This window comes from Humulus lupulus, chromosome 1, assembly GCF_963169125.1.
Source record: "Humulus lupulus chromosome 1, drHumLupu1.1, whole genome shotgun sequence".
NCBI classification, from domain to species: domain Eukaryota; kingdom Viridiplantae; phylum Streptophyta; class Magnoliopsida; order Rosales; family Cannabaceae; genus Humulus; species Humulus lupulus.
The window spans coordinates 95,227,788-95,244,114 of record NC_084793.1 but is presented as its reverse complement, the minus strand read 5'-3'; the positions used below and the strand labels follow the sequence as shown (position 1 = coordinate 95,244,114).

Here is a 16,327-nt window from a genome sequence, read left to right as displayed (position 1 = left end):
TAAGTCCAAAACTTAACTACTGTGACTTATCAAACTATTGTACTGGTAGAGACATCACACATGTCACAGACTTATGTTAGCTCCAACAAAATGAGATTCAATTTCAGATGCAAATCAACAAGTCAGCATTTCATAACATTTTAAGCTGTTTCGTAGATTCCTGAAAAAGATTCACAGTAGCTTAAAATTTGGGAAGCAGATGCTGCCCAATGGTATGGTATGCTGCCTTATGAGCATTCAACACATATTGATCAACTTGGAGAGCATTAACTAGTTTGTTGACAGAACAATTATTCCATGATTCCTCGAGTAAGTTACATACCTTAGAGCATATAGAATAACATTGAGTTTTAAAAGCTGAGTTAGGAATCTTTGGGGATATCTGATCCTTGGTCACAATAAACATATTAATGAATTTACCTCATCATGGTTTTAATGTTCTATGCTTTCTCAAATGCTTTGCTGGAATCACTAGTACCATTCCGAACAAGAATTAGTGCATGATTGCATGCACAACTTAGTGCATTATAAAAACAGGAATACATAAAAATTATATATTTATATAATTCAAGAATGGTGTTAAACTCTTCAAAAAGTAAGATCATTAAATGTATCAAGGAGTTACAAATGGTTGTATAAACATGCACCCTCCATAACAAATATCAACTCTATATCTAGATGCAACCTAATGAACTTAACACAAAACTTCCCACAGAACCCACTACTTATTTCCTATTGTAATAAATGTAACATTGTAACAGGCAGAGACCAAAACTCATGTAAGGTTAAAGAATTGATTCAAATTACTGAATCATCATGTCTCATGGTCTGAACAACCGCTGACTTCCTGGCGAAGATGCAAATAAGGTTTTGTTCACTCTCCAGAAGCACGCAAGCCAATCTTCTCAAGCTGTAAGGCCCAATCTTCTCCAATTAATTTGGGATTTAACTCCATTGCTGCACGAAAATCTAATAAGGATACACAAGTAGAAGCCAGTTGACTTTGCTGTCTTCCGGGGATTACTGTTCCATTAGCACCACGTATAAACCGACTATTTAGCTGTTTCGTATGTTCATTTTCACGCCTTGATCCAGCTAAACGTATAGGTGGCTCAAGTAATCTTTTCAAATATGCATCCAGCCCATTATTCAGCAGGTTGGCACAGTCCACAGAAATACCGAGTCCTTCCATCTCCAACTTCTGCTTCACACGACTTCTTAGTGATTTTGTATCAGGTAGCTCACCACTGTTTTGACAGGTCTCTGCCCGGTAATTGTTACCAATTGATAGGTTAGACAAAGCTTTACGAGCTCCACCCAGATTGATAGATATACCAAAAGGAGCTGTGACTGGGCTTCTACTCTGTACACCAGGGCTTCCTGCATCCTGTTCAACTTCTTCTCCATCTTCTACAGATGCAACTTCAACTGGAGGTCTGCTACCAAGAGAAAGCAATTCTGTAGCACTTTGCTGCTCTTGTGCCTTGAAAATCAACTCTTCACATGTAACGCTTTGAGGTTTTCCAAACGGGCCCAAAGGACTTGGGCGATCTCGAAACTTACGCTCTCGATTGACTGGAGACCTACCCTTGCGAGGAGAAGGAGTAAAGGCATCCCCATAGAGAGATTGAAGATTATTCTTCTGACACCCATTTGCAATTTTAACATTAAGGGTGCTCCCCACTTTCCTAATACCTTTTGTTGGTGGAATTTTAGACAGGCATGCGTTCTTCACAATTGATCGAATGAGCTGGTTATGAAGAGGGAGATTTTCCCTCCCAATAGTCCGAATACAGAACTTATTGAACTCACATTTACTCATCTTAAAACTAAACAATCTTCTGAGCTGATCAAAGTATTTCTCAGCCCTCTGAAGCCCAATCTTCTGGACAATCATAGCTTTCAGCCCTAAAGTGTCAATTCGAGAATAACTTTGATTGAGAGACATCTTAAGCCTCCCTAATTCACCAAAATCAAATCCTGAATTCTTCAGTAAAAACCCAGATGACAATCTACAGGATCGTCAATCTGAAACCAAAACCCTAATTTCCCAAAATGTTTCCATCTGTACAGCGATCAAAATTGCATCAGAAAACACTTTTCATGTTTCTTAAAATGAAGATAAATTAAAACCCATCTGCAAACTTAGTTCAAAACGCACTTTCAACATTCTAAGATTGAAAAGGACAAAACTTTAAGTATAAAAACCAAACAATATTGTCCAGATAGAATTCACAAGTATAAAGATCATAACTTTATAAAATTCTACAATTAGGGAAACAATGTCAAAAGAAGAAAAATAAACACTAAATACGATAGCAGAGACTACCAAGCGAGAAAATAAGAGAAACCCATTACGCTATTTCGATGAAAAATTAAAACCCAGAAACCAATTTAGCGATGGAGCAAGGTAGAGTGAGAGAGATATACCTAGCCGAGGTCGAGGAGGGTGTGAATTGACACCGAAATAAGAGTTTTGTGTTTTTTTCTTTGTCCACCCCTTTTCCCCAATTGGCAATAGTATTTCTGGCGATGAAAGCCTTTTTCCTGTCAACCGGTTTGTTTGTTTTATGCCGTTATTTAGACAAACCAAACAGAGATTAAGAAGTAATGCCTGTGAAACATTCTTTTATTGAAACACACGTGACCCTTTTGGTGTTTCAAACGTGACGTTTTAAGGGCACGTTTGTTTGCTCTCAGTTATAAAATGTTTTTTCCCCTTTAGATGGATAAGACCAAAAAGGAGAAAAGGAAGAGAAGAGGGAATTCATTTGTTCTGTTTTTATATATGTATATTTGATTTGGATAAGTCCATTTATGAATGTCTTCTAACTTAGTACTTATGGAAGACTTTTCAATCAGCGGGATGTTGATGATAAAATAAAAGTTTACCCTTAAAAAACAAAATTATCTAAAAGAGTCCTCAGTGACATGTCACCATTATAGATTTGTTTAAACACCCTAATTAACACAAAATCATTTTCTGAATAGAACTAGCGATTACATTGCTCAATAATTTCCGACGAAAACAGCCATAAGTTATTATGATTGTGATCGCATTGTTCAATAAATGTTTTTGGTGGTCACAGAGTTAAATGGCATTGGAGGAAGTAAGATGAAGATGTTATTGTGTGACCTAAATCTAGTTTTCTTTCACCCATTTAAAATGCTTCAAATGCGATCAAGTCTATTAAATTAGCAACGAAAATAATTTGATTTTACACTAACTAGGGTCACAAGTGATTCTAATAATAACTAGGGATATTTGCCGGAAAAATAATCTATGTCTATATAATGTAACATTTAAATACTCACAAAAAAAATACTCAAAGTAGCTGAAATATAGTATTTAAATACTTAAACTTTTTATTTAGTGACAAAAATACTTAAAATTGTTAAAGTATTGAATCTTTACTACCAAATAGTTAAAAAAATACAAATATATTTTAAATTATAAAATTCATTATATAAAATTATACAAAAAATAACCTAAATTAATCTACAATTAAAAAAATAATTTATTTAATTAAAATAATATATTTGATTGAAAATAGTTAAAAGAAAAATTAATAACTAACTAAAAATTATTGAAAGAGAAAAAAATTATTAAAAAACATTAATATAATAAAAAAAACTTATTTACTTATTATTTAATTATAGAATTAATTTAGGTTATTTTTTTTTTATATATTTATATAATTTTAATGATTTTTTATAACTTAAAATACATTTGTGTTATTTTTTTTAATTGTTTGGGTAGTAAAGAAGTAACATTTTAGCAACTTTAAGTATTTAAATGTTATTTTTAGCAACTTTAGGTGCTTTTCTCGTAAAAAGAATTAAGTATTTAAATGCTACATTTTATTAATATTAAGTATTTTTACCGCAAATATCTCTAATAATTATACTATATGTCTCTAAGTTACATGTGGAAGGGAAGATAATATTAATGCGAATTACTTAGTTAAAAAGCACATTGAAATTAATTAAATCCTACTATGATACTTTAGTTGCTTTTTTTGTTGGATATTATTATCTTATCCAATCTCTATTTTTTATATATACCAATTTATTTTCTCACAAAATGTTTTTAGCAAATAGCTAACACACTCAATTTTTTAATATTTTTTTCCTCGTTAATACAATCCAATCTAATATTAGCAATAAATCTTTTGAAAAGCATAACAAATGTAAAGGTGATGCAAACTTGAGTTTCTGACATAAGAATAATGAAGGTCTGAATCTTTGACTTTAAACTGATGTATGCATGAGTCTATTTAAATTTAAATTGTTGTTCATGTTTTTACCAAGTCATACGTGACACACATTAAAGAGTAGTTAAGTCTTCACGGAAGCTAATTAAGTCCCCTAGAGCTTGCTTCGAGCTCCACGGGAGGTAAGCCTTGCCTTCAATCACAGTTCACCACCATGGGAGGAGTGTGTTATCGTAAGAATGCTACTTCCCGAGGACTGTGTTCCAAGTCTTAGTACAAGACGGTTTCTTTTGTTCACGTCCTCTAGGTCTAAGAGAATCATCCTCCAGACATGGAGTAGAGTTGACAGGTGTCAAGCATAGTGACCCTGGACCACAAGTAGCCTTCTGACACTTACTATTGCACAGATCGTGGTATCGATCTCGTATAAGCGATAAGCAGGAGGTCTCACGACGCCGCCTGACATGGGAAAACATGTTGCTACCTTCCTGACAGTGTTAGAATCATGTTGTCCAATAAAGCAGTGGACAAGAATTCCTCGTACTAGGCCCACTGGGATACGCAAGGGCCCACCAGCTTGTTAATGTGAAGAATTTTTCATCTATTGTACATTTAACTCCCATTGAGAGAGAATAATTGTAATTAACCCTCATTGTGGAATTAATTGCCCCCATCCATCTATAAATAAGACTAGGGCACACTTTGTAAAGGATTCTTGATTCATTTATTATTTTCAGAGCACGCCAAAACATTGCCTGAAAATCTCCATAAGAGCTTGACATTTGCAAGTTCTTCACATCCTAAATACAAGTGACTCGTGGACTAGGGTTGATTCACAACTTGAATCACGTAAAATCTTGTGTCTCAACTTATAATTCTTTAAGCTTTGTTTTAATTAGTTGTTAACGAAATTGCTAGTCAACATTTTGGTGCTTTCATTGAGAGCTTGAAGAAAGCTTGAGTTGCAGCAATGGTAACCACAAGAAGGATTCTCCCTGACGATGCTCCCCCCATTGCCGCTGTGGGAGGAGAACCAAGCCGACTACCTCCACCAGATAATTCAGAGGTGGTTGATAACGACGGTTACAATGGGGAGGACGGGGATGACTACGAAAGTGAATACTCACAATTGTACCAGACGGAGGAACCGCCATAAGTGGTGGCACTCAAGGGCCAAGTTGCCTCCCAGCAACGAGAGATGGAGGCTCAAAAGGGTAACATCGCCGCCTTACAAGGGTGGTTAATGCCACAAAGGCCACTTTGGCGGCTCAAGGGCTGCAAGTGGACCCTCGGAGCGAAGTACCACCTGGGAAACCAGCTGGCGTGCCACTTGCACACCCACCTAGAGTGCCACCTGTGCAACTAGTAGGCGTGCCACATGCGTACCCCACTGATGCGGCGTAAGAACAACCAACTGGTGTGCCACCTGTGCACCCAGCTAGAGTACCACTCGTGCCTCCAACCCATAGGGGAGATAAGGCTAAGGCTCCCCACAAATGGAAAAGGACTCGTCGGGCTTCCAAGCCCCTCAGTGTCTCGAAAATGGCATATGACCCCAAGGAAGTTCACGGGGTTTGGGGAAACCGCCAGGCCCACAATGTCCGTGGAGCCCAGGGTCTTCCACCCAGGTGCGCTACGACTGATCGTGTCAGACTTGGAAGAGGAGAGCCATTTATGCCTCAACAGGCCCGGGGAAACCTCGGGTGAGGAGCTAATAGGAGAGAAGTCTTCGTGAACTAAGGACAAAGAATCAGTGTCTCAGTTAACAATGATTATGTAGAGTCTGATGCATATATAGAAGTTGGATTCCCAGAGGATGGCTGCCACAAGAGCGCACATCCTGATTTGCGAGACAATCTAAATGCTCACAAGAATAGGGCAGCCCCCAAGGACCTCCTCGGGTGATCCCCACAACTAGACCTCCGAGATAATCTCAATGCTTGGAGGTGAGAAGCAATGCCCGACCAAGGGGAATATCTGGAACAAAGTGCCAACCATGATCCTTTTCGCGTAGAGTTGGAGAGTCTAAAAAAGATAATGTTAGGAGTGTGTCCTAAAAGCATGTAAAGACATTTGTTTTTTCTGTGAATAAATAAATACAATGGTTTATTATTATTGTCATATTTAGATTGTTAAATTATTGTTTGAATAATTTTGTAAATATCAGAAAAATTCCATATTCATTATTGAGGATGTGATCTTGTATTAGTACGAGAGAATTAAGATCACATGAATGAATAAAAATAGTCAACAACAACAAATTAAAGTTATGGAATTCTTTAATTGGAGTTGTAAGTACGGTTTACTGAGTATCATAATGATACAAATAATCTAGATTCAGATTATTGATGTGGAAAGACATCTCGGTAAATGTGCTTTATATAATATGATTATATATGACATGGACCGATATGAATTAAAGTCTTTATCCAAAAACCATTTAATAATAAAGACTTGTAATTCATATCATAACTGATGATCATTTATAGATCAACCTAAATCCAGAGTGTTCATGAACTCCTGTTCATGTTTATTAAATCTTTTGATTCATTCGTTAAGGTCTCTTCAAAGAATGAGGCTAATGACTTTTGTTTTGGAGATTTAATATCATGGGTGGCTGGGAACATGTATCAACAATACGGAATCTAATCTTTCCCAACAGATCGTATATTAGTTCCCTTAAGGGTTAATTCTGGAACTGAATGATTTTGAGCTCAAATCTATAATTAGATTATAGATTAATTATTCACTAGTGAATTAATGGTACTTAAGGAATAAGAAGTAAATTAGAAATGTTAAATGGTAATTCTTCCATTCTAATTTATGAACTAATTAATTAGAGGGTTGAACTATTGTAAGATGGTTATATCAATGGACGACTTAAGATAAGATTTCTGTAAAAGTATATTTATAACATAAAGAGTGCAATTCTGAATTTATAGTGGAGTAATATCAGAATTAATAAATTAACTATTATAATTAAAGAGTTTAATTATTTAGTTTCAATTTATTGGAGCTTAATGTTATAGGTCCATGGTCCCCGAAATGGTTCAAACAAACACTGACAAAGGTAAATACAAAAAATGGGCAAAAATGACTTATATGATAAGTAAAATATTTTTCTATGTATCAAACATAATTATTGCTTAATTATGTGTAATTAATTAATTAAGAATTAATTAATTATTTGATTTAACAAAAATATAATTAATTTTGTATTAATTTATTTTTGGGATTTTTGGTATTTAAATAATAATAAAAATTGGGAAAAATCACATGTCATCACAGGCATGTGGTACACGAGTGGCACAGTGCACAGGCACTGTGCTACACGCGTAAGAGAGTTTACTCAGTCTCTTGATTCCACAATTTTAGTTATTTAAATATTAAATAAATAATGAGATATTTTAATATGATTAAAATATTATTATTTAAACAAAAATCTGATAACTGATCAGTTATTTTGAATTTGTTTAAAATAACAAATATTTTAATATATTGGATATTATTAAATATTGGATATCGGTTTTTCACAGAACGTAACTTTTCAGGGATAGAAAAATATCTAGGAATCTCTCTCAGAGAAAGAGAACAGTGACAAAAACTAAAGTCATTGTTCTTCACAAAAACCTAGGTCCAAACTTTATCAAATCTCATGTGTTGAGAACATCTGATAAATAGTTTATTGTCTATTATTTGTATAGCGAGCCCACACTCGTTCTTTGTGTGCCTGAGAACATTTTGGAAGATCTTGGTGTGAGATCTCAAGGATTTAGCCATACGAAAAGATAGCAGCAAGGATGGATCTGAGGTAATTTTTCTGTTCATGTCCTTGATTCAATATATATATGCATGTGAAGAAGTAGATCTAGAAATATTATGGGATTAATCTAACAATTTGATTGTTGTTCCGCTGCGCATAATCTCTGATTTGATCAATAAAAAGCAACAAATGGTACCAGAGCCATCTTCACATATATATATGTATTGAATTTGTGTGGATTTAATTTTATGCATTTATTTATTTTGATGAATGAATGGATGGCTTAATTTGATTGAATGTGTGGGAATGTTGAATCGTTAATTGTATGGTGTTTTGGGTTAGGATTTGTTTATGATTAGATTATTGTGTAAGCCATTAAAGGGCATAGGATTTATGTAATTTTATTTGGTTTTCGACACCATAAAATTGTAATTCTGATTACACAAAAGTCAGAACGGAGCCCGGAATTCAGAACTCAGCCACCGCACCTCCAAGGCCAACCTCCGAGCCGCTGCCGGACGTCGTACGGACGGATCCGTACGGTTCCGTATAGTCCAGCCCGGCAGCCCCCGTTTGATGCCACGTGTCCCAGTCTGACTGGTCCATAATTTATTTTTATTTTTTTATGAAATTAATCTGTTATTTTTTAAAAAAAATTTAAAATGTTTAAATATCCTATTTTTGAAATTTGATATTTAAGTAATGAGATATTTTTATTGTCTTAACAAACTTTTTTGAATATCTTATTTAAAATTTATTTTTTCAAAATAACATATTTTAATTTAAATTCATTTCAGTTTTAATTAAAAGTTGTTTTATTTAAAAATAAAAATAAAAATAAAAATAATGATTATTTAAAAGTTTGTTTTAATTAATAAAAAATAATTAGAAAATTGTTTTCTTATTATTATTCTGGACCAACAATGCCATATATCCTACCGACAGTAAAGTAAAGAAGCCCGATGGAGATCAAGGCAATTTTATTTTATTTATTTTAATTTTATAAAGTGGTTGTAAAATTAGAAATACCCAAAAGCACCCAGTTCAACATTTATTGTTTATTTATTTAAATAATTATTTTCATGTGATTAATGTGATTGATAACATGTTCATGCATTGTATGCCATACATGAAAACCCACACGGTCATAATCATGCATTTCATTAGTAGAAACATGATTATTAGGATTGTCCTATATGTTTATATGAATTGTTTTGTGAAATCAATTGCATGTAAATTACTTAGTTTTATTTTGAAAACTTGGTAAAATATCACACCAAATTTTAAGTCTTTATGACTTAATTTCTTTAAACCAACTTTATTTTAAAAAATGTTTTTTTTTAGTAAAGTTTAGATGAACATGATTGGTAATTTAAAAGTGGACATGGACCTAGAAACTCGCTTTCTTTCCAATTTTAATTATGTTCATAAAGTTTAAAGAAACTGTAATTAATTTGGAATTAATTAGGTTAAAAACACTTATTTCAAAATAGTGAGTGGGAGAGGGTTGATATCTCAAACATAACCCATGGTCTCCATTGTTAATATAACACCGTGAGATATGAATAGCGCCTCGCGACGGCTTTGTTTTCGTCCCCCTAAGGAAGGTGTCTGGACATATCAATAGCAAGGTTATATTTCTTACATAGATAGGAACTAATGATGTATTTTAGGCTTGACCGACCCTAAGGCGGCATGTCCTAAGTTAAGTCATGAATTCCGAAATAATGGGTTACACTCACAAAGTTATGATTAAGCTCGTGCAGTGGATAATCATAACTTGACCAAACTAAGCGGTACTTTAATGTTTAAAAGAGAAAATACATAGTTATTTTAAGTATTAAACAATAAAGATAAGAATGTCTTATAAATTCTCTAAAATTAATTTGACCGACCCTAAGGCGGCACTTTAATTATTAGAAAATTTTATCGTGGAAATTAATCTTTATTTTATGTGTTTTAATTGTGCTCATGCATCACGTTTAATTTCCGAAACTTTGATATTTATTTTTCTAAATATAATAATATTTATTTGTACTTATTTATTACCAACAAAATGTCTATTGGTGAATTACACACCGATGCCTTTCTCAAATCCTTGGTTTTTTAACCTGAAAATATGCAACATTGGTTTCGAGGCATGTTGACTATTTTTTCTTATAAGAAGATGATGTCAACTGTCTGTGAAAAACCTCCAACAGAACCACCTCTGGCTACTAGCTATGAAGCAGAAGAAAAATATGCAGATTGGATGAAATCCGATCGGTTGGCACGTTATTGCATGCTTTCAACCATGCCTGACGAAATAAAGGAAAAATATATACACTATGACTCAGCACATGAGATGTGGCGAACAATGACAGAGGAAGTCTATGCTGAGCGTCATCGTTTATATCAAACGAAAAAGGTAAATAAGATTTACATATATTTTTTCAACTATGAATAGTAGATTCAAACACTATGAATATCAGATTCAAATTTTTGGATAGTAGATTCAAAAATATATGCCGCTAAACTATTTTTCTTTTGTTTTCCCTTTTGCAGAATCAGAACCCTGAAAAGGAGGAAGAGACTAATGAGGATTTTGGTAGCAAGTAAAGAGCAGGAGAAGTTGGAGAGTAGTTTTATTTAGTGATTTTTATTGTTAGTTGAACAATTTAAATTTCTTTATTTTGTTTTAGAAATTTTAGATTTCTTTAAACAAAGAAAACTACAGTCTAGAAATTTAGTTTATTGTTAATAATTTTGATTATTAATGTTTAGAAACTTATTTCTATTTTTGCATAACATTTATTTCTTTTATTAATAGAGTAGTTATTATTTTAAAGAAATTATCTATTTACTTGTTATGCAAATGCTTTGGGATAAACAAAGTTTGCATACTTATATTGAATGACAAATTTTATAATTTTGAATTATTTAAAAACAACTAATCCTAGATCTATTAAACTGATTCCGATAGTGAAACATATCTGTGACACTTGAGATTGGACCATATTGGTCTAGACAGAATAAATAGGCTTGTAAAGGATAATCCTTTAAGAGAACCATTTATTGGATCTCTCCCTGTTTGTAAATCCTGTCTGGAAAACAAAGAGACCTTTCTTTGCTAAAGGTTCAAGAGCCACAGAACCACTTCAGCTAGTACACATGGATGTTAGCAATCCACTTAATGTACAAGCAAGAGGAGGTTATGAATATTTCATCACTTTCATTGACGATTATTCAAGATATGGTTACCTATACTTAATGCAAAGAAAATCTGAAACTTTTGGAAAGTTCAAAGAATTTCAAGCAGAGGCTGAAAAGCAATTAGGTAAATCACTAAAAAGGCACTTCAATCTGATCGAGGAAGAGAGTACTTGGACTGTGAATTCAAGAACCATCAATGTGAGCATGGCATTCAATTCCAACTCACTACACCTGAAACAACACAGTAAAATGATGTTTCAGAAAGTCGGAATAGAACGTTATTAGATATGGTTAGATGAATGATGAGTTTCTCATCATTACCACTGTCATTCAGGGGCTATACGATTCAATGTGTTCTATACACATTGAATGATGTTCCACCTAAGTCTATCCAAAAGACATCCATAGAATTATGGAATGGTTATAAACTTAGTTTACACCATTTTAGAATTTGGGGGTGTCGTGCATACGTGCTCAAAAGGAAAGACCGGGAAGTTGGAAACACGCTCTGAAGTGTGTATGTTTGTGGGATATTCCAAAGAGACTAGAGGTGGAATTTTCTATAGTCCAAAAGAAAATAAAACATTTGTATTAACAAATGCAACTTTTCTTGTATATGACTATGTTAATAACCACAAACCTCGCAGTAAGTTTGTACTAGAGGAGATGGTCTCAAATAAAGTTGCAAAGTCACCAGCAATAACCAATGAAAAACGGCAAGAGGAAACTGCTAGTTCTAGTCAGAATAGTAGAGAACTTCATTGTAGTGGGAGGGTTAGTAAGTAACCCACGTACCGTGAACACGAAGTTCAAATGCTTGTGTTTGAGACAAACAAAGATGATCCATTGACATTTGAAAATGCAATGAATCATTCTGACAAGGAAAAATGGCAAGAAGCCATGAACCAAGAAATGGAATCGATGTATTCCAATTATGTCTGGGTTCTTGAAAATCCACCTGAGAATATCAAACCCATTGGTTGCAAGTGGATATTCAAGAAGAAAAGAGGAGCGAATGGGAAAGTAAAGACTTTCAAAGCAAGGCTTGTAGCCAAAAGGTTACACACAGAAAGAAGGGGTTGACTATGAAGAAACCTTTTCTCCATTAGCCATGCTAAAATCCATTTGTATACTCTTGTCCATAGCTGTGTGCATGGATTACGAGATCTGGCAAATGAATGTCAAAACAACTTTTCTAAATGGCTACCTTGACGAAACTATTTACATGTCTCAACCAGAAGGGTTCGAATTAAAAGGCCAAGAGAAAAATGTTTGCGAGCTTCTTAGGTCCATTCATGGACTCAAACATGCTTCTAGATCTTGAAATCTTAGATTTGATGACACAAGAAAAACATTTGGTTGTTGAACAAAATGTTGACGATCTTTGTGTCTATAAACAAATCAAAGATGGTATAGTAGTGTTCCTCGTTCGTTATGTTAATGATATCCTACTCATTGGGAATGATGTAGAGACATTATCAAGGGTAAAGAACTGGCTAGCTGAACAATTCCAAATGTAAGATTTGGGAGAAGCCAAGTATGTTTTGGGCATTAAGATTCTTAGAGATAGACAGAACAAAACTTAGGCACTGTCTCAAGCAACTTATATTGATAAGGTGCTAGAGCGCTTTAATAAGCAAAACTCCAAAAAGGGTGATATGCCAACCCATTATGGAGTATTCCTTTCCAAGAAGTAGTGTCTCAAAACACCTCAGGAAAAGGAAGACATGAGACAATATCCATATGCCTCAGCAGTAGGCAGTCTAATGTACGCCATGTTGTGTACAAGACCTGACATTTGTTATGCAGTAGGGATAGTCAGCCGTTATCAATCCAATCCTGGATTGAGTCATTGGATTCCAGTGAAGAATATTCTCAAGTATCTTAGAAATACTAGAGATTATATGCTTGTATATTCAGGTGGAGACCTGAACCCCACTGGTTACACTGATTCTGATTTTCAATCAGAAAGAGATAGTCAGAAATTGACTTCTGGATCAGTGTTTATTGTTGGAGGAGGAGCATTAGTCTGGAGAAGCATTAAGCAAACCAGCATTGCAGAATCCACCATGGAAGTCGAGTATATAGTGGCTTGTGAAGTAGCTAAGGAGGCTCTGTGACTCAAAAGGTTCTACTCTGACCTGAAAGTTGTTCCAGAAGTGGAGAAACCACTTGTTCTTTACTGTGACAACAATAGAGCAGTGGCCAATTCTAAAGAACCAAGAAGACACAAGAAGGGAAAGCATATAGAACGCAAATACCAGTTAGTTAGAGAAATCGTACATAGAGGAGATGTGTCCATTCTGAAGTCATATCAGAACACATCCTGGCAGACCCGTTTACGAAGACGCTTCCTGCAAAGCAATTCGAGGGTCATGTACGTACTATGGGATTGAGAGAAATGCCTCACTTGCTTTAAGTACAAGTGGGAGATTGTTAGGAGTGTGTCCTAAAAGCATGTAAAGACATTTGTTTTTTCTGTGAATAAATAAATATAATGGTTTATTATTATTGTCATATTTAGATTGTTAAATTATTGTTTGAATAATTTTGTAAATATCAGAAAAATTCCATATTCATTATTGAGGATGTGATCTTGTATTAGTACGAGAGAATTAAGATCACATGAATGAATAAAAATAGTCAACAACAACAAATTAAAGTTATGGAATTCTTTAATTGGAGTTGTAAGTACGGTTTACTGAGTATCATAATGATACAAATAATCTAGATTCAGATTATTGATGTGGAAAGACATCTCGGTAAATGTGCTTTATATAATATGATTATATATGACATGGACCGATATGAATTAAAGTCTTTATCCAAAAACCATTTAATAATAAAGACTTGTAATTCATATCATAACTGATGATCATTTATAGATCAACCTAAATCCAGAGTGTTCATGAACTCCTGTTCATGTTTATTAAATCTTTTGATTCATTCGTTAAGGTCTCTTCAAAGAATGAGGCTAATGACTTTTGTTTTGGAGATTTAATATCATGGGTGGCTGGGAACATGTATCAACAATACGGAATCTAATCTTTCCCAACAGATCGTATATTAGTTCCCTTAAGGGTTAATTCTGGAACTGAATGATTTTGAGCTCAAATCTATAATTAGATTATAGATTAATTATTCACTAGTGAATTAATGGTACTTAAGGAATAAGAAGTAAATTAGAAATGTTAAATGGTAATTCTTCCATTCTAATTTATGAACTAATTAATTAGAGGGTTGAACTATTGTAAGATGGTTATATCAATGGATGACTTAAGATAAGATTTCTGTAAAAGTATATTTATAACATAAAGAGTGCAATTCTGAATTTATAGTGGAGTAATATCAGAATTAATAAATTAACTATTATAATTAAAGAGTTTAATTATTTAGTTTCAATTTATTGGAGCTTAATGTTATAGGTCCATGGTCCCCGAAATGGCTCAAACAAACACTAACAAAGGTAAATACAAAAAATGGGCAAAAATGACTTATATGATAAGTAAAATATTTTTCTATGTATCAAACATAATTATTGCTTAATTATGTGTAATTAATTAATTATTTGATTTAACAAAAATATAATTAATTTTGTATTAATTTATTTTTGGGATTTTTGGTATTTAAATAATAATAAAAATTGGGAAAAATCACATGCCATCACAGGCATGTGGTACACGTGTGGCACAGTGCACAGGCACTGTGCTACACGCGTAAGAGAGTTTACTCAGTCTCTTGATTCCACAATTTTAGTTATTTAAATATTAAATAAATAATAAGATATTTTAATATGATTAAAATATTATTATTTAAACAAAAATCTGATAACTGATCAGTTATTTTGAATTTGTTTAAAATAACAAATATTTTAATATATTTGATATTATTAAATATTGGATATCGGTTTTTCACAGAACATAACTTTTCAGGGATAGAAAAATATCTAGGAATCTCTCTCAGAGAAAGAGAACAATGACAAAAACTAAAGTCATTGTTCTTCACAAAAACCTAGGTCCAAACTTTGTCAGATCTCATGTGTTGAGAACATCTGATAACTAGTTTATTGCCTATTATTTGTATAGCGAGCCCACACTCGTTCTTTGTGTGCCTGAGAACATTTTGGAAGATCTTGGTGTGAGATCTCAAGGATTTAGCCATACAAAAAGATAGCAGTAAGGATGGACCTGAGGTAATTTTTCTGTTCATGTCCTTGATTCAATATATATATGCATGTGAAGAAGTAGATCTAGAAATATTATGGGATTAATCTAACAATTTGACTGTTGTTCCGCTGCGCATAATCTCTGATTTGATCAATAAAAACCAACAGAATATGCTGAAGATGGCCAGGAGACAGGGCTAAGACTCCGATTCAGAGGATGAAGATGGGGAGCCATGCGCTCCACACAATGTCGAAGCCCCATTACCTTGAGGCTTCAAGATGCTTGACATAACTCCATAGAGTGGAGTTTCGGATCCTTCCGACCATCTGTCCATGTTAAAACATCTTATGTTTGTGCATCGCGTCTCCGAAGATGCTAAATGCCACTGCTTCCCGTTAACCTTGACGAGACCAGCTGATGAGTGGTTCAAGAAAAATAGACTGGGCTCCATACACTCTTGGCCCCAATTGTCCTCCACCTTCTGAAGATAGTTTATAGAAGCTCAGAAGATAAGCTTTGAAGTCAATGCCTTGGCTAGCATCAAGAAAGGACCGTTTGAGACTCTCAAGGCATATATTAAATGCTTTAAGGAGGAAGCCGGGAGGACCAAGATGGTTGATGATGGCCAACAGTTGATGGCATTACAAGATGGTATCCGACCAGGTTCTCCACTTTGGGACGACTTGCAAAGATGCGGATGCCACATGCTTGATGACTTCATTCGTTGGGCCCAAGAATATATCCACTGAGAATATGCCCAAGTTGGAGCTTTTCGAGGACTAATCTATTTTCTAGCTCCTATCGTCCTTGCGGTTACAGCTCCTAATCCCCAATTTTAGCCTTACACTCCCGTGTAGACGAGTGTAACGAGTTCCCCTCAGTTGTAACGTCCCAAATTTGATATTAAGGTTGAGTGCCTTGACTACAGTGCTTGGAGGGCCTAATTGGGATTATATGAGAGAGTAATGGATTATATGCATGATGATGTGTTA

The 16,327-nt window shown here is 34.2% G+C and overlaps 1 protein-coding gene across 1 annotated transcript; it reads right to left on the bottom strand.

Annotated features, from left to right (window-relative positions):
• Nucleotides 1-574: 574 nt before the first annotated feature.
• LOC133796169 (uncharacterized) lies at nucleotides 575-2,704 on the bottom strand. Its single transcript, XM_062233653.1, has 2 exons — nucleotides 2,431-2,704; nucleotides 575-2,065 (listed from the first exon to the last, which is right to left on the bottom strand). The coding sequence occupies exon 2, from the start codon at nucleotides 1,946-1,948 to the stop codon at nucleotides 875-877; it is 1,074 nt and encodes a 357-aa protein (XP_062089637.1). The 5' UTR covers nucleotides 1,949-2,065; nucleotides 2,431-2,704; the 3' UTR covers nucleotides 575-874.
• Between the last annotated feature and the right edge of the window lie 13,623 nt (nucleotides 2,705-16,327).

Bases quoted from the DNA above. Each gene is read 5' to 3' on its own strand.
- LOC133796169 (XM_062233653.1), bottom strand. From the start codon at position 1,948: ATGTCTCTCAATCAAAGTTATTCTCGAATTGACACTTTAGGGCTGAAA.